We start from the raw sequence: 19644 nt of genomic DNA, 5'->3' as shown, positions 1-19644 counted from the left end.
GCAGAGAGGCCGCAGGTCCATAACTTCCATGGACGTTTGCAGGGCTCCTTCTGTGGAGCACGAAATAAAAGAGGATGTTGAAAGTGGGGGGGAAAAAGAAGGAGAAATATGGCCGGACTTCAGTGAAGGCTTCAATGCCTCGGGTCTCTGGCATAATGGGACAGAATCAGCTTCCAGATTTAAATACACTCTCTTGGGACTGACCAGAGCGGTGAGAAGGGATTGATAGGAAGGAAGCTCCTACCTGAAATTCAATCCAGTTCAACAAAATGGGCTTCGCATGCTCTCTACGTACACCATGCTTTTAAATGCTGCAGGGGGTACAAAAGTCCCTTTTCTCCCGGCCAGTAGTTTTTAACTCCGTGGGGGTCTCAGACTGCTCCGAGAATCAGAGGAAAGCTAGACTTTTCGAAAACTCCTTGCACACTATTGCAGAGGGATGGCACATTTCCGACGCTCAGCCAGGTCAAGCGCCCCTGCTCTTATGAGAATCGGCAGGTCTGAGACTTGGCAGAAAGTGGTCAGGGTTGGTTTAAAAAAGAAAATGTAGAAAGCAGGTAAGAAATCAAAAGAAGCGCAAAGGCCACCAGAGCCCTGCTTCTGTGGATATTTCATCCCCGGTACCTCCGTTCCTCAAGCACCCGGGCAGCAAGTCTGAGGAGAAGCCGGGAAACACACAAAACTACCTCGAGTTAGTAGTTCTGTGGTCTTGTTTTGTTAATGACCCCTGCAAGGATGTGCAGAGGTTCCAAAGGTTTATTTTCTTCAACAGCAAGGATGTCCAAAAGCATCACACATATTTTCCAAGGTGGTAAGTGCGTCTAACTGGGGTGTTCAGGAATGGAGTGGGGGGAAAGCACTGCCGGATTTTTAAAAATAGTGATCTGGAAGAGGGGATGGTCCCACTGACTAGGCTGCCAGATGGGGGCAGGGTCAGAAGTGAGAGCTGATGGACCACTCACACTGGCAGCCTCAGAAAGAGCCAAAGGTTGCCCTCTACATCAGCAGAAAGGTAATTTCTCTCACAGTGCAATTAGGTCTCATGTTTGACCTATGACCTCTGGCCCATGCGATATTTATGCTCTCCAGACAGGCAGCAACAGGGCGAGTGCTGAAGCAAGGCGTGTAATGGGAAAGGGAAGAAAGGGCGGGAGGAAGGAAGGAAGGAAGGAAGGAAGGAAGGAAGGAAGGAAGGAAAGGAGGGAGGGAGGAAATGAGGGAGGGAGGAAAGCAGGGAGGGCGGAAAAGAAGGGAGGAGGAAGGAAGGAAAGGAAGGGAGGGAGGGAGAGAGGAAGCTGATCATTTTACAGCAACTCATGAAATCATACGTTGAGAGCCATGCTTTGGTGTTCGCCTTTTCCAGATTCAAAGTGGTGTTTTGTTCCCCACCATAATTCTGGGAGGTAGGCACTATTATATTACAAATGAGAAAACTGGGGCTCAGAAGGGCTCAGCGATTTGCCCATGGTTGCAGAGCTGGGAGGTGGCAGGGTTATAACCTTGACCTGAATCCTTCCCACCAAACCCTCCTGCTCCTTTCTGAACAGTAACAATCCACACGTGTGCTCTGGGTCGAGCCTTAGGCTCCCTTACCTATCTCTCCATCTCCCGGACCTACCTAGAGCTCCCTCCGACCTCTTGCAAAACTGCATCTCAGTGCAGAATCTCTTCTGTTCCAACCGTCTCTTTCCAAAGCCCGGCTCGGGGCAAATGTGCTACCGCAGACTGAATGGACGGCATTCAGGCCCACGGAGTTCACTCCTCTCTCCTCTCCCCCCTGCCTGGATCTGGATTTAAAAACTGGGTCCTCGTCCTCGGACGCCCTACCTCCCGGCTCGCTCTGCCCGCGCCAGCGTCGCTGGCAGCGCCGGGGTTAACCGGCCAGCCCTGCGGAGCAATGATTTCTGTTTTATTTCAGCAGGGGAAGTGTGTGCCTGCCTGATTAGCCTGATGGTTTCCTCTTTTCCCATAACCTCCAGACCCCCATGGCCCAAGTGTTTACTCTCTGAAATAAAAAATCTGCTGGTGTTTTTCTTTTTGTGTGCTCGTGTATTTTGGGAGGATTGCAGAAGAGGGAGGCGGGGTAGGGGTTAGGGACGCGGAGGCTGGGGGAGGGAGCGAGACGCCTCCCCCTGCGAGCGGCCCTCCCCCACCGAGCCTCCTCCAGCTGCGGACTCTGGGCTCAGACCCCTGGCCGCAGTGCAAGAAAGAAACTTATTAATGAGGGAGCTGGGTCTCCTGCTTCAGCAGCTATAAACACAGCGAACATCTGGAGAGAGAGAGTAAGAGTCTCTCCGCGACCAGACACTGAGAAAAACAGGCTGTCTCTGCGCATCCATCCCCCACCCCTGCACGGTCCCACGCAGCCCTCTCCTCCCGGCCGGACTCCAGCTCCCACACCATTCACCCAGCCCGAGCTCTCCATTCACAGAGTGGAGCAGGGCCGGGCCGCGCCAAGCGGGGGCCGACGCCAGGCGCGGCATCCACGGTCCCCAGCCCCCGCTCCTGGAGTTCCAGAAGAGGGGTCAAACTGCTTGAATCAAATAAGAACTCGCTGCCCCGGGACCTTTTCCCAACTCGGACCAAATATTTGTGGTTTGAAAAAGTTCAGAGAACTTTTTTTCTCCCCAGCCCCCTGGGATTTTCAGTGCGAGGCTGTTACATCCTAGGATTTTTGAGAAGCAACGCATCGGAGGACAGCCAGCAGAAGGCTTGCGTTCTAACCGGAACCCCGCTGAAGGTTTCTGCCTCTAGGGGACCTTCCTTCCCAAGCACCTGCAGAGATGATTCACATCTGTAAAGACCTTTAGGATCCTTCCTGCCCTGGACTGCTAGGCACAAGTCTAGAGAGACACAAGTCTCTGGTCCCTAATGGGGCAGAGTGTCTCTTCGTGGTCTTCACCAGGCTCCGTTCACTGGTAAAAGGAGACACGTGAAGGATAAGGTTGGCAGGTGTCAGAAAATGAGCCGTGGGCAAGATGAGTGGGCAAGATTCACTGGATAAGGATGGGACATCTACTTTCTTTGGCTCACTTAAATTCATACTCAAATCATACTGAAAGGAAAAAGAAGGAAGGCAGTAACATGTATTGATCACCTGCTATAGGCCATGACCTTTTAAATATCTACCCCATTTAATGGGCACAAGACCTCTTTGCAATCAGCACAAGTATCCCACCTGTTCAAGGTGAGGGAACGAGATTCCGGCCATGTTCTTGCTCTCTTCCATCACACCACTGCTCAACCCTTTGCTTGGACTCAACACCCCTCAGCTCATATGCAAACATTTATACCACTAAGTTCTTGTAAAGCGCATATGACCTAGCACAGACTGGGAAGCTGCCAAGGGGTCAGGAGATGGGAGTGGAAAGGAGAAGGCGATGTAACGTTGGTAAATGGGAGCAAATTCAGTCCACAGCGGGAGTTAGATCCTTCACTTATGGACAACAGGGTCAGGCAGTCATAGAAATCTCATCCGAAGAAGAACAAAATAATACAGCAAGGGTGTAGAGTAGCTTTTTTTTTTTTTTTTTAAGATTTTATTTGACAGAGATAGAGACAGCCAGCGAGAGAGGGAACACAAGCAGGGGGAGTGGGAGAGGAAGAAGCAGGCTCATAGCGGAGGAGCCTGATGTGGGGCTCGATCCCAGAATGCCAGGATCACGCCCTGAGCCGAAGGCAGACGCTTAACCGCTGTGCCACCCAGGAGCCCCAAGAGTAGCTTTTTTACATATAGATTCTCTTCCTAATGCACTCCAGGGCTCTTGCCTCCTGGCTACCTCTGGTCCTCTCAGAGATGCGATGCGGGTGGGGGGAGCAGATTCTTGCATCCAGCTTCCCTCAGCCCTGTCCCCTGGAAGTGACTTGCCAGGGCAGCGAGGCCCCAACCATGGCCTTCAGTGAAAGGCCATGAGACAGGGTTATAGTTTCCTCCTTCCCGAAGGCCACAACTATCAAGTCAGCATCTGAGAAGGTCAGAATTTTCCCCGTGAGGAATGACCCACACGACAGCATCCCAGAAACACACAAACAAACACACACACACACACAGGATCAGAACTGTTTCTGAAGAACAAAGAAACTGAAACAGGTCCTCCAGAGAAGGAAAACATAGCCTGAATGAGGAAAGAACAGATACGTGCCACAGATAGAGTTGAAAATACTGTTCTTTAAAACCGCGGGGCCATCTGAGATGGTCAGTGGAAAGGCCAGACCTGCTGTATGAATAAACACTTCCGAACAAGGTGAATCTCCATTCAACAAGTCCACCTGGCATTCTCTCAACGTTCTCAACGCTTAAAAGCCAAACGTGAGGCATCTGTTTCTCCCGCTGAAACTTCCCACCTGGTGTCAAGAGCCCTTTCCAAACACTGGGCCAGGGTTGATCTCTCCCAGCCGCCTGGCCGTCTGAGAAAGCCCCAGGAGAGACCAGCAACTCGGGCTCCCGGTACATCTCCCACTTGAACTTCCAAAGTTTATTTGAGAAAGACATTCTTTCGTCCTACCATTTTACTAGTCAATTTGTTTTAGAAATATTAAATAGCGAGATCCAAAGTCACACACTCACACTGCCAAACGTTATCTTATGCGTAAGTGTAATATTTCACGTGGGAGCCATTTCTTCTATCCTGTAAGTGTGCCCCCCCTCCCCCCACACCCGTACACGCTTGAACAAAGTCGCTTAGAGACAAGGAACGAGTCTTCCCCTTCTCCAGACATCTGCTCTGTTTCCAGTATGTGGTGGCACTGACCACCAAAAGTCAACCAATCAGCAGGTCACTTTATGACTCAATGATACACAGACATTTCTGGACGCTCAGGCGCTGCGGGGCAATGCGTGATGCTAGCGACCATTCATATGGTGCTTGCTAAGTGACAGCGCTGCTTCCAGCTTTACATATATTAACCTAGTGGTTTTCAAAGTGTGGTCTCCGGACCAGCAGCAGCAGCAGCACCTAAGACCTTGTGAAAAATGCAAATTCTTGAGTCTTGCCCTGCACTCAGTGAATCAGAAACCCTGGGGCTAGAATCCAACACCCTGTGTTTTAACATGCCTTCCAGGTGATTCTGACACACTTTGAGAACCACTGGTATATGGGAGGAAACGAGAGTACAGAGATACAGTAAGTTGCCTAAGGTCACCCGGCTAGGAAGAGTTGATGTGCAAACTCAAGCAATCTGGTTCCAGAATCTGGATTCTTTACCAATATACGATACCTACTTCCTCTCTCGTGAAGAATGAGAAGTGGAAGGTAGGTTGTAAATGTGGGTAGATGAGGTTTTTACTATGTTCAATGACCAAAAACATACCAAACTGCATTATACAAGAAGAAAGAAAGGACTGTCTTGTTTCTGAAATCGAGGACCACAGTAAGGAGACCATAGGTTCACTCCGGTAGGGGTAAGTTGGGGATACTGTCTTGGGCAGCCTCTGACTGCTTTCCAGCTCTAAGCAACTATTTCACAAAAGTGAACCTGGGTTACGACATCATATTCATAAGTTTGGCTGATTCAAGACAAATCCACCCATGAAACGAAAAATAACTTGATGGTATATCACTCTGGAGGGTCGCTCAGTAAGCACCATATTTTCTGATACACACTGTTGTCATTCATGATATTAAAATTAAATATGGACAGCTGTCAGCTGGCGACTGACTGTGGTCTCGTGGCCTGGGTGCTCTGTTGGGTCTCTGAGGCCGGTTTTCTAGTTCCCAGGGGAAAACAGACATTGCATGACTCCAGCAGGGTCTGGGCACCACTCGGAGCTCACTGGCTCGATCCAAAAATGGTTTGCCATCTACTCTGTCCCTTCTCAACGGGGTTGTGGTTAGGAACTTGTCATCGTAGTTAATGGCAGTGAAATGATAATGATTTCTTAGAGCCAAGGAGTAAGAGACTGGCCTACAAAGGGATTCTTGCTATGATGATTGAGAGAACGGGCTGATGTTGGGGACAGAAGAGCAGACACGGGAGCAGAGAGAAGGCAGGGTCAGTGGGCTCCACTCCAGTCAGACTATAAACAGTAACAGACATTTCAGCCCTGTCTTGTGTAAGGGGCTCCATTGATTCACAAGGCTCCCTGACAGAGGGATGACGAGGAGCCGTGACAGAAAGGGCCATTCATTCATGCAGAACACCAGCTCCCCGTCCCCATTGGCTCTTGCTAATGGCTCCAGGCTGAGAGGGAGGAGGGGGAAGAGGCGGATGGGGAGGAGGAGGAGAAATCAAAGAAAATGATGACTCCGAGGTTGTCATGAAGAAATGTACAGCTGCTCAGGCAATTGCATGCAAATGAGGCTTCCCTTTTTAGCCGTATCGCTAATGTCCCCAGATTCATCTGTTTTTCCCTCTTTCCTATCATCTTCCCCTCCCCTTCTTGCCTTGTCTTTTTCCGGGCTCCCCTTCTCTTGCCTTCCCATTCAGCTTTCATTTTCTCTTCCCATCCTGCTCCACCTGTCCACCCCGTACCTGTATTTTCTGTCCGTTCCCACATTTCTCTGTCTTCCTGGGCACCCTTCTTACCACCTGTTCTGTCCAACCCATGCTCGACTGTCTTGGTTACTGAGCGTTCTCCCCGGCTCACCTGGTAGGCTCTCCCGCAGTCACGTTTCCTCTCAGCTCTAATCCCTGTCTTCCCACTCCCTCTCTCACCCCCCTCCTCCTCCGCTTCAGCCTCGGCCCCTTTGTGAATAGGAGCCACATTATTAGGAAGGGGCCTGATGTTCCTCGATGGCCCCTCCTGCCGGGTATTCCAGTCACTGACAGATGTGGAGTCCTTGGAAAAGAAGTTCATTCATTCCTTCTGAGAGCACAAAACGTGAGATGGGAGCGGGGGTGGGGAGTGGCCATGAGACGGAGGACGGGAAGGAAACCGAAGTTATAAATAGGATAAAAGAAGATGAAAAAAATGTAGCGTATTTTTTTTCTCTCTTTCTTCTTACTCAACACATCTCCAAGGAAATGTGCTGCAGCTGGAGAAATCATTGGTTGGTCCATGTCTTCATCTCCCTTCTCTATAACCCCAAATCTCCTTCCAAAGGACACCCATCACTGAGGAGGGCTGGACCACAGCCCAGAAATAATCGCTGCAGCTATTTCGTCTGGACAGCTCAAAAGGCAAAGGAGGGGCTGGAAAAGCTCAGGGTTTTTGCCAGATATTTCCATCAGAGGGAGCCTAGGGCAGAGGGAACTACAGACCTCACATTTGCCACCAAGGCACCACTCCCCATGGGGGCTTTCTAGTATTTCTGAGCTGCGATTGAAGACAACCAGGTCATTTTAGGACTGCTTATTATACACACCCATCTTCCCATCCTACTTAAAAGCCACTAGTCTGCGTGACCCTGGCTTCCTTCTTCTGGCAACAACGAAGTCGACTGTGGGAAGAAGACTATTATCCTGCTATGAATCCTAGCATTTGAAAGCACTTCATCCTGAAAGGTTCCTCCCGTGCATCACAGACACGGTGTCATTGGCCCTGAAATAAAAATTCTTTTGCCTTTGAGAACCTTAACAAGGGGGGTAATGAAAAATCACCTTCACTTGGGAATGTATGTACTTCTCAGCTGGAAAAAAAAAAAAAAAAGGACCATGTGTTTTAGCTATGAAGGGACATTCTGATCTTGAGGCTATGGACCAGGGTAGAATAACGTCAGCTAGTAACAAGATGTAACTTACAGCAAACAGAAGCACCATCCAGAGCAGAAAGTGTTAAGGCAAGGTAACTTTAACCTGGGTTGCACTGGAAGATACAAGACTTAAGCCTAGTGGCATTGATAGGATTCAAGAATTATACAAATGTAGGCACAACAGTCCTGACCTTTTGCTTATACAAATAAGACCTGTTTGTTTAGAACAGTTTGTAAAGGATGACTTTTTTCATCTCTTAAAATCTTAAGTCCTTAAGTCTAACCTGCGAACAGGGGCAAAATCCTCCCTGTCTCCTTTTTAAATGGATAGCTATTTGAGACATTTGTATTTCTGCTTGGAAGAATCAAGCAGGCAGTGACAGCATAATGTACCAAGTCTGAAATCCAAGAGTGATGTCAATGAATATCGCAAATATCAATGGCTATTGAGTCAAGAGACTATGGAACACAGGGATTGATTTCGTTCTGCCCTAGAAAGGAACCAGACAACTGGAAAGTGACTCCCATGCCTTCCTCTCAACCCCCACCAAGTGCCATATCATCTTGCTTTATGCCTCTGTATTTCTGGTCAAAGCTAAAGCATGGGCAACAAAACAAACATTTATTTTCTGTCTCTGCTATCATAAAAGTAGTCTACCATATCGTTACGTGGAATAAAGGAACACTGAACAAAAAAGTTGTATTTAACTGAGCTCCCCGTGGCTTTCTCCCTGTTATGTCTCAGAATTACATATTTTCCAACATATGAGAGTAATGAGAATTCATCCTGGGAGAAAATACAGATTTGAACTGGTTTTTTGGTATTTGGATATCTAATCTGGCCTTGTGATAAACTGAATTTAATACCCATCACTTCAGAATCCCCAAATCAAGTTTTACATTTTGCATTAAAAATAAAGTAAGAAGAATGCTAGCAGGTCAACGCGGACTCATGGAATTTGTGAGATACACAGTGACTTCTGCAAAACAGAATAAGGGTAAGGACTCTTAACCTGTCAGGTCCTTGGGAGAGGGGACCCACGGGAGAGCTCTCTGGAGGAATGCAATTCCTGTTCACCAGGGGGCAGCACGGTGACCAGCAAGGCAGGGAGAGAACGGAATGCTGGGAGGAGAGGAAGGAGGTCTGTGAGGGAGAGCTGGGGAGAGAGAGGGCACGGAGGACAAAGGAGCCAGATGCAGGTGGGGACCGGCTAAGAGGTGGAGAACAATGGGGAGAAAAAGATGAATAAAGAAATTCCGTTTTGCAAGAAGACTAACTGTTTATCCGGCTCATACTCTCCGACTGCAGAACTTCTAGGCCCTTTGTCAACAACCCGGCCGAAATGGGTAAATCTCAGGAAATACATGGTGCACAGAACTATTTACAGGATGAAGACCTGAAGCAACCTCTCTTGGGCTCATTCTTAGAGTTTCATCTTCCTGTCGCTGGAGAATAAAGTACTCAGAATTATGGAGAAGTTGTGGGACTTTCCATTAGAGAACAATAGCATCTTGTCCCCACATAAGCCGTGACAGCTGTTGTTCCCGCAGAGAATGCAGCCCACATCACACTCCCACTGTCCTCCGACTCTAGCTGCAGGCCGAGCCTTTGTTCACGTTCCTACCTGAGCCGCAGTGTTCCAGACCAGTAGGAACTTCCTGAGTGGCCATCTCATCCCAGAAGGGGTAGTAAGCTCGTTGCGGGTGATAATTGGACTGGAAACCACAGGCCATTCGAGGATCTTCGTAGGAGTTGATAGGTCCCTGCCTCTGGTGACAAGGAAAAAAATAAGGAAATATATTACCAGGAAAATCTCTATACTGTAGCCCGAATGGAATAATCACTTCCTATCCTACAACCACATGTGAGTAGAAATCATCCATAGATGATAACAGAATAGAGCCAACTACTGATCACATACCCTCTTCCCCCAAAATAAAGACACAGGGAAGAAGGGTCTCTTATTAGACCGTGTGTGCAATGACTTTCACCCATTTCTTCAAGCATTTGACAACTACCTTTTCTAATTCTCAAATAAGGACCCATGATTAACAGCAGAATCTCGGCCGTCCTAATACAATCCTGGCTTTTGAATTTTTTTGTGATCTTACACTGTAAAAACACCGTAAACGGACATCCTTACAAGACATTCTAATCTCATAGAACCAGTAGGTGACAAATGCCAAAGGAAAACCAAAAAATGGGCCTATGTAATAATAATCACTCTTTTTTCAGTGAATCGGTTGTGCATGGGTTTTAATGATATTGACGGCTAGACAGAAATTTTCAGTTTCTTGCAACATTTGGGAACTTGTGCCACTCTTTCATCTGTTTTGTGAAAATCATAAAATATACCATCTACCCAGTACTCTTTACGGAAGGCAGATGTGCGTCCTTAAGCACACGTGGGAGGCATATTTTGCAGTGTTGAAGACCCTATTCTTTGACGCTAGATACATACATGGATTCAAATCCTGGCTCTACCACTTACTAATGGAAGGCCCGGGCCTGTTCCTTTATCTAAACCTCAGTTTACTCAATTATAAGATGGGAATAATACCTACCTCATAAGGATTAAGTACAATATGTGTAAGAGAAAATATGAAATGCATGTGTAAATTGCCTCTGTGGTGCCCAATAGAAGGTCGATAATGTTTTGATATAACAGACCCTTCCCGTTCCTGGGATTGAGCGAGAGGGTTAAAAATAAAACACAAAAGGAGAAGCAACAGATTCACAGAAAGATTTCCTGAGGAGACTAATCTACACTGGCCTATCCTTTCTTTTCTTTTTTTTTTTTTTTTTTTTTTTTTTTTTTTTATCTTCTCTTATGGTCCTTCTACCTTCATAAAAACCTCAAGATAACCAAACTCTGCTAGAATTTGATATGGTTAAATCTACTGATGTTAAGGGGCTAATTATTAAATACAGCTACTCAGCTGGTATTCTCCTACCTGAAGGGTAGCTTGCTAACCCCCAGTAAGAAGCTCTCATTGGAGACACTCCCATGCCCGCTCTCCCCCTGACCTACAGGACAAGAACTCAGAGCTGGTCTCTTAGATTTAACATTCTCTCTCTACTCTCTCTTCCCCATTTTGCAATTGTCCATTAACTTAAGCTCAGTAAAAATAACACAAGAGAGTGTTTTATTTTCATAAAAATGACCATCAAAGCCAAAATATAGAAGGACATTTGTACGCATTAAATAGGATGACATTTTCCATAATATTCGCAAAATCATTCTAAGTAGGGCTGGATGAAGTTTATTTTGGGCTGTTCAACTTCTAACTGGGCTAAAGGTGCCGAGAACATAATAACGGCCTTGGAACTGAAGGGAGTCACCTCGAGTCGTTGAGTAGCAAAGGCTAACATACTTGGCTTCTGCTACCAGACCCTGGTGAGAACCACTAGAATACTCGCTAGCTGTTTGTGTTTGGGACCAAAAGATTTAGGGAAATACTGGCAAGTACACTCTACTGAGTTTCAGTCAGAAAATGTTTCCTGAATTCTGGTTAAAACCATTTGGGGGACATTGCATTTTCATATTTTAAGTTCCCAAGGCAAGAACTTTTGAATCCCCAAGGATAAGTGGGTCTTCAACCACACTTTGCAACTGAATCAATCTGAAATATATTTCCTGGACTACCTGTGTGCTCTCAATATCTATCCCCAACTTTGATGTTTCTCTAGAGTCTTCCTCAAAATTCAATGTCAAGGATAAGAGTTGTAGAAATTGGGTCTCAAGTGAGGAAATTCTGATTCTAAATTATCAGGAGGAGACTTCTAAGTTGCCTAACCCTGTTCTTTTGGGACAGTGTATGCATGGTTTGCCTAAACGCTCCTTTTAGGAGCCTTAGAAGATGGCGGTAGATAGTACAAGCAGAACCCTTGTAGGTAGATAGTAGGTAGTGGGTTATAGGCCCTGCAGGGGTATTAAGAACCTGAGGAGAAATTTTTGTTTTTGCATTTTATATCATTTACTTATTTTTTTATATTTGTTACTCAAGTATAGTTGACATACAATGTTATGTTAGCTTCAGGTGTAGACCATAGTGATTCGACAAATCTACATATTGCATTGTGCTCGCCATGATAAGTATAGTCACCATTTGTCACTGTGCAAAGATATTACAATATTACTGATTATATTCCCTGTGCTGTACTTTTTATCTCCGTGACATATTTTATAGCTGGAATTTTGTACTCCTAATCCCTTTCACCTAATTCGTCCATCCCCCAAACCCCCCTCTCTTCTCGCAAATACCAGTTTGTTTTCTGTATTTCTGGGTCTGTTTTTGTTTGCTCGTTTGGGGTTTTTTTTTTCTTTTTAGGTTCCAAATGTAAGTGAAATCATATAGTATTTGTCTTCATCTGACTTATTTCACTTAGCATAATACCCTCTAGGTGTATCTGTGCTGTCACAAAAGGCAAGATTTCACTCGTTTTATGGCTAAGCAATATTCCAGCGTGTGTGTGTGCGTGTGTGCATGTGTGTGTGCGTGTGCGTGCATGCGTGTGGGTATCTCACATTTTCTTTGTCCATTCTTCTACCCATGGACACTTAGGCTGCTTCCATATCTTGACTATTGTAAATAATGCTGCAATAAACATAGGGGTGCATGTATCTTTGCAAATTAGTGGTTTTGTTTTCTTTAAGTAAATACCCAGTAGTGGAATTGAATCATATGGTAATTCTATTTTTATTTTGAGGAACCTCTATACTGTTTTCTACAGTGACTGCATCGTTTGCATTCCCACCAACAGCACATGAGAGTTCCTTTTTCTTCATCCTCTTCAACACTTGTTGTATCTTGTGTTGTTGATTTTAGCCATTCTGACAGGTGTAAGGTGAATCTCATGGTGAGTTTGATTTGTATTTCCCTGATGATTGGTGACGTTGAACATCTCTTCATGTGCCTGTGGGCTATCTGTAGTCTTCTTTGGAGAAAGGTCTGTTCATGTCTTGTGCCCAGAAGATTTTGGATTATTTGCTTTTTTGGTGTTGAGTTGTATAAATTCTTTATATATTTTGGATATTAAACCTTAATTGGATGTATCATTTGCAAATATCTTTTCCCAGTTGGCGGGTTGTCTTTTTATTTTATTGGTGGTTTCCTCCACTGTGTAAAAGCTTTTCGTTTTAGTGTAGACCTGACAGTTTATTTCTACTTTTGTTTCCCTTGCCTGACGAGACATATCTAGAAAAATATTGCTAAAGGTGATGTCAAAGAAATTACTGCCTATGTTTTCTTCTAGGAGTTTTATGGTTTCATGTCTCATATTTAGGTCTTTAATCCATTTTGAGTTTATTTTTGTGTACGGTGTAAGACCATGGTCCAGTTTCATTCTTTTGCACGTAGCTGTCCAGTTTTCCCAACACCATTTGTTGAAGAAAATGTCTTTTCCCCCATTGGATGTTCTTGCCTCCTTCATTATAGATTAATTGACCATATAAGTATGGATTTATTTCTGGGCTCCCTATCCTGTTCCATAGATCTATATGTCTATTTTTGTGCCAGTACGGTTCTGTTTTTATTACTACAGTTTTGTAGTATATAGTGAAATCTGGGATTGTGATGCCTCCAGCTTTGTTCTTTCTCAGGATTACTTTGGCTATTCAAGGTCTTTCTTTGTTTCATACAAATGCCCTAGTTATATGAAAAATGTTATTGGTATTTTGATAGGGATTACATTGAATCTGTAGATTGCTTTGTGTAATATGGATATTTTGACAATATTAATTCTTCCAATCCATGAGCATTGTATGTCATTCCATTTGTTTTTGTCATCTTCAATTTCTTCCATCAGTGTCTTACAGTTTTCAGAGTATAGGTGTTTCACCTCCTTGGCTAAATCTATTCCTAAATATTTCATTCATTTTGAGGCAAGATGGGATGGAGAACTTTTTTTCGGGTTTACAAGTTTAGGCTTCCTCTGCTAAGGAAAGTCTACTGATGGCAAGGTGTTATGTGCAAAGAAGTGTTGAAGGAAAATTATCCGGATATGCTGTGCAGGGGAGAGATGGAAGGCAGAAGGAGTACTTTGTGGGTTAGGAATAAAGCAATGAGGTTTCAGACAGGCAATGACCACAATGTAGCAGTGTGATAAGTCAACTCCCAGCCTCCAATTAACAACCATGCTCAGCATCAGACTGAATTTATGTGGCTTTTTTTTTTTTTTTTTTTTTTTTGAGGAATCACTCCTGCCCCAAACCAGGTTTTTTGTTGTCAGGGATCATTCATATATTATTTTATAAATGAAAATCTATTTTAAGACATATTTTCTCTTTAGCTGTCCTCAGCGGAGCCAGAGGACCCTACTTTTAAGAATGAGAAGGAGGTAACGCACCAAGCCTACCATGAACCACAAACATCTTTGCTAGCAGATGCTCCTGGAAGCACCACGACTCTTGTTATCTAGACACCTGCCTGTTTATTAGACATTTCACAAACTGACTTAATGCCTATTTCATAGAGTATGAAAATGACATTTTTACTCAAAAGAACCACATAGCTAGTTCCAATTCATTATGAAACTGTCTTAGTTGAGGAGAAAGAAGCAGGTTATTAACAAGTCAGAAATCTGGGCTGCACAACCCCCACCTCGTTGCTTTAAAAAAGCGCCACCCAAAATAAGTTTGAGTCTCTTTGTTGACACCGTCCTTTCCTGGCTGCAACTGAAGGTGAACTCATGAGATGCAAGCAACATTTTCAGTCCCTGTCACAGTTTTAAGAAAACCATCTGACAGGTCCTCACTCATTCACGCCACAGGTGATTACTGAAAGGACCTAACGTACATCACGCACGTGCTCTATGCCGGGTGCTGTGCTAAGCATTGTGCAGAAATGGTCACATTTAATCCTCACCACACGCATGCAAGATTAGTATTTCTACCCCCATTTTGCAGAAGAACAGGCTGAGGCTTCAAGAGGACAAGTAGTGGTGCTTGGGCGGCTCAGTTAGTTAAGCGTCTGACACTTGATTTCAGCCCAGGTCATGACCTCAGGGTCCTGGAATCAAGTCCCAAGTCGGGCTCTGCGCTCAGCGAAGAACCTGCTTGTCCCTCTCCCTCTGCTCCTCCCACGCCCCCCGCGCCCCCATCAAATAAATAAATAAAATCTTTTTTAAAAAGAGGACGTGTAAATTTCAAAGGCCACACAGCTAATAAAATAATAAAGATAGAATTCAAACCCAAGTCTATTTGGTTTCAGACTGTCTTTTCTTCTACCTGTCCAACATGAAGCTTATGCGGCCTTTGCACAGATTTCTCAAGAAGGGTGACTGCTGTCCTAGGATAGGTACTGGGCAAATTATGGCCATGTGCCTTATGGAGCAAATTTCTATCATGCTCCTAGTCTATGCCAAGTATCATGTTAGCTGCTAAGAACACAATATGAACAAGAAACGAACTTCAGGGGCGCCTGGGTGGCACAGCGGTTAAGCGCCTGCCTTCGGCTCAGGGCGTGATCCCGGCGTTATGGGATCGAGCCCCACATCAGGCTCCTCTGCTATGAGCCTGCTTCTTCCTCTCCCACTCCCCCTGCTTGTGTTCCCTGTCTCGCTGGCTGTCTCTATCTCTGTCAAATAAATAAATAAAATCTTTAAAAAAAAAGAAAAGAAAAGAAACGAACTTCACCCTTAGGGACATTCAGACAAGTAAACAGGAAATTACAGAGAGGAGATGTGACAGGGTTAAGTACCAGTGTGTAGGGGGAGAGTCGCGGCAGCAGGTAATACTTCCTGGAGGAAGCAAATTAAGGTAACTGAAAGGTTGAGTAAGATTTAACCTACAACATGTGGTGAAGGGCCTAGAGAGCAAAAAAGAAAGATGATCACACACCTTAAGGTGAAAAGGAGCATATAATACTGTCAAAGGAAGAATAAGACTCAGATAGGCGATCTAGAAATAAAGACTGTGTTGTTTGGTGGTGAGAAGCATGAGCGAACGGTGTGCTCTTGGCCAACGTGGATGCTTGCCAGGGAGGGTACTTAGGAAGAAGTAAAGCTGGAGGGACAAGGTCGGATCGCAATGTTGAGGGCCGTAAATACCAGACAGGAGAAAGGCTTTGGAGGTTGCATTAGAGGTAGTGACATCGTGAATCAATATGTTCTAGAAGACTTGTTTGATGGTGCCAAGTAGGATGGGCTAGGCAAGAGAAGGAGGGGAGGAAGCTGACCTAGGCACTAGAGTGCCTCACAGAGCCATATTGGAGACTGAGGCAAAGAGAAAAAAGCTCAGTACTACTAATCCTAACTTTCTTTGAAACTTTTATTTTTTATAATGATTTTTGCATTAATTTCTACTTTTGAAAATATTGCATTAAGATACCATTTAGCTTGATTGCCGAGTGCTGGGGCAACCCTATGTTTGGCCCCCACGTGAGTGCTCCACTGGTGTCCTGCTAGCTCTCGCGCTGAGCAGGAGTCCAGGTACGAGGACAGAGTTAGGTCAGGGTCATGAGTGTAGAGGTGAAGAGGGAACAAGAAATGTAAGTATGTTTCAAAGGAAGAATCAACATGATTTTTTAACTGATAGGAGATGAAGGGTGGGGGGGGAATCCCAGATAACACTCAGATTGCTTGCTTCTATCATAACAACAAAGGTGAGTTTAAATTCATAAGAAAGGAGAGAGGAAGAGAATTTCACCCTTAGTTGTGTTTAGATGGAGCAACTTGGTGGGGCGGGGGGTCCCGAAGGTGGATGCAGGAGAGGAGAGGACTAGAAAGGGTGCAGTTAGATCTGGAAACATGGAGCACCCGGTGAGAGGACAAAGTCAAGAAAAATAGTAGTTCAAACAAAACAGAAAAAAATTAAAAAATGGGTCTGTGAAAAAAAAAATGGGTCTGTAAAGTTGCCTAGAGTTAAAAGACATGAAAGAGGAAAAAACAAACAAGAGGGGACAGTTGAAGACAGAGGAAGAAAAACAAGAAAGCATAGAGTCCTGGAAGCCAAAGGCAGAGCTTTGGAACCAAGGGTGGTTGGCCAGTGGCCACCAATGGAAGGATGGGAGCCACAGGGCCTTGGAGGGATTGCGTCCCCTCCCCCGGGGCATCTCTGGAAAGCACACAATTTACCCTGCTCTGTCCCACACATGGTGACAAGCTGCCTAGAGAAGGGCACTCCTCTCCCTGTCCTCCTGGGGGCTGTCAGAGGACACAGCCCAAGCCCACATGATTCACCTTTATGACAATGGAAACAAGTAAAACAAAGCCCCGGAAATCTGGAAGCTACTAGAAGGATGGGCACACCCTGTCCCTGCTCCGCTCCGAAGGTGAGCCCGCTCTAATGACCAGCACCACAGCTGACTACACCCATTCGCCCTCCAGTCAAGGTCCCGTCTACTTTATTGCTTCTCCCTAGCTCCACCTCTCAGAGCCTCAGAGTCAGGGACTCTCTCTTCTCCCCAACCCACAACCCCCTGCTGCTATCTCTTCAGGAGCATCTTCTGCCCTTCCCCTCCCAACCCTGCCAAACGTGGCCCTTCCCCTCCCAACCCTGCCAAACCTCGAAGCCATCGCTCTTGCTCATTGTCTGCCTTCTCCCTGCCTCCCAAATTCGGAAAAGAGGGGATAGGGGAATATTTTCACACTACATCGCAAAACTATGATAACCCCTATGTCTATAAGACTATGCGTGATCTGTTCTTTAAGTTCATGTCTCCCTTTAGCCGAGCAACTGTAAATGTCCCACGTTTGCCTACTAACTCCCTCCTTTCTATTCTGTGTGTGGACTCAGCGCACAAACTCTGAGGGAGCAGATCTGTCTTTTCTCTGGTCTACTTAAGAATCCAGGGCCACGAGCATATGAGACACAATAACTATTTCTAGATGCTGCTGTTTAAAAAACAAAAAAAAAAATCAAAACAACAAGACAAACATTTGACGCCCGGGGCGAAGCTGAGTTAGCCCTGGTTGTGTGCCTCCGCGGGGGGAGCGATCTTTCTGGGAGTGTCACAGATGTCCGCACACTCTAGCAGAAAGACAGCAGACGGGAATCAGGGAGCCTCATTCAAGTCCTGCTCTGCCCCCAGGGAGCTGCGTCACCTCCAGCTTGTCACTTAACCTCTTTAGCTTCTGTCTCCTGAGGAGCCTGGCCTCAGTGATCTCCAGGCTCCTTTCCAAGTCCACCATCTTCATCTCCATCCACATTCTTCCTCCCAACCTGTGACCCACAGGCTTCACGGGTAGAGGAGTCTCTAGGGCCAAAAGTTGTCGTTCTCATAGTTTGGATGACATACAAGGCCCCCTTTAAATGTATGAAAGCCTTCATACTGCTATTGTAATTCTTTCCTAACACCATGCTCGAACACTGCTTGGACATGTCCGCCATTTTTCAGTAGAGAACAGTGAAGCTTTGTTAATACCTGTCTACAGAAGACTCTAGGCGCTCCTGCCTCATCGATGCTCAGGGAAAGTCTGTGTGCCCAAGAGACAATCTCTCAGCTTAAACCCTTGCACCCCACTGCACGCAGCAGGCCTTCCACATGGGGCCGAACTGCACAGACTTTAATCTAGCCTGGGCCTCCTCATCCTCAGACGATGCCAGACAAGACGCCTCCTCTCACTCATCCCCCAGCACGTCGTGGAGATGCTCTCTGGGTGACGCTAAGGGGAAGATGTGGGCCAACCACGTCTGGCCTTCAGAAGGACACGGAGGCACATCTGCTTCGGGAGGGCACGTGTGTCCTGCTCCCTGGAGAGGCAGAGGGGAAGGAGGCGACCAGAAATACTCCCGAGCTCGGATTCAGCTTTCCTCAGCACTCCCGTCGAGGAGGAGGGAGGGAGGGGAGGGTGGTGCCGCCACCGAAGAGGCAGGAACAGACAAAATAGGAAACTCTCAAAGGGCAGTTTAATTTTAGACTCAAGGCCAGGAAATTCTTCTTAAAACAATAAGAGTGATGGGCTTGGGCCACGGTGAAAGGGCAGGCTTGACCTCCTGCAGGTTTCTGAGCGAGAAACACGGAGCCAGGACGCGGGGCTGCAGAGACAGGCACATCGAACCCTCCTGGAACAGGGACCGCGGCTGAGGCAGCTCGTGGCGGCCTGAGACCGCAGCGCCCTCCACCCACGGCCAGCCCTGAGGGATACCAGCTGACGCTCCCGGGCCTCTGACCCTCGCCACCAGCCCGAGCACTGGCCTCGACGCTTCCCTGCTCAGAGAGCCACAGGGAGACACATGTTCTTTGTCGGCTTCCATCTGCTCCCTGAGCACGAAGCCTGCAGCCTCCCAGTGACTCCAGAGGTGACAGCTTGGGGCATCCCATAGTGCAGAGACAGAGGGCCGGATGCCTCAGAGCCTCGGTCCTGGCCCAGGGGTCATGGGTGGAAAAACTCCGCCAGGCTACAAGAGCAGGCAGTAACTCCAATTTGCGGCGCTCTGCAAAATGGAGTTTGGGTTTTTTCCTAAATCCTGGAAGACCACTTCATCATAAATAAGGCATCTGGATGCATGAATGAAAGTCTATTATAAGTTCTTTTACATTCTCATATATCTAAGAAAGGATGAAGATAAATTCGGTAGTAAGGAATGTCCTCAGCTGGGAGTCGGGAGATCTGGGTCACACGCCATTTCCCGCAGGCTCTGTAAACCCAGGCTATTTATTTAATCTCTGAGGACTTTGGGTTCCTGATATCAGGAGATGGCATGCAGGTTGTGTCCTGGCTCTGAAATTCTCTAGATGGTGCTGACTGAACCCAGTATCTTAGAAAAGCCCCCATTTGAAGATGCTGGAGAAATATACATGATCACTCTTTNTGTTTCTGACCAGCACTAAGAGTTATGGCTGTAAATAATTTCCCTAAGCATTATGTTCCAGCAATCTCTCCAAGGGTAAAGCCATCGCCATCCCAAGCAACAAGGAAAAAAACAAACAAACAAAAAAACAACACATTTTCCAGTGTTCACTTAAATTCCAAATTTCTTTTGTGTGTTTCTACTTGGCTAATCCCAAATGCTTTATCCATTGTTCTCCAAGATTCGCACAGAGAAGGAAAGGGCTAGGCTTTACAGCG

At 46.2% G+C, this 19644-nt stretch overlaps 1 protein-coding gene across 1 annotated transcript in view; it reads right to left on the bottom strand.

Moving 5' to 3' along the window:
* Nucleotides 1–8576: 8576 nt before the first annotated feature.
* The window catches only part of LOC121102902 (transforming protein p68/c-ets-1-like), a 32108-nt gene continuing 21040 nt past the window's right edge, over nt 8577–19644 (bottom strand). The window contains exon 3 of the mRNA XM_040631044.1: nt 8577–9401. Within this exon, the coding sequence (XP_040486978.1) occupies nt 9222–9401 (180 nt within the window). The 3' untranslated portion in view covers nt 8577–9221. The remainder of the gene's footprint in view (nt 9402–19644) is intronic.

Source organism: Ursus maritimus, unplaced genomic scaffold (genome assembly GCF_017311325.1).
Source record: "Ursus maritimus isolate PB19 unplaced genomic scaffold, ASM1731132v1 scaffold_16, whole genome shotgun sequence".
NCBI lineage: Eukaryota > Metazoa > Chordata > Mammalia > Carnivora > Ursidae > Ursus > Ursus maritimus.
Note: the sequence above shows the minus strand (reverse complement) of the source record. Positions and strands in the feature narration are given on the sequence as shown.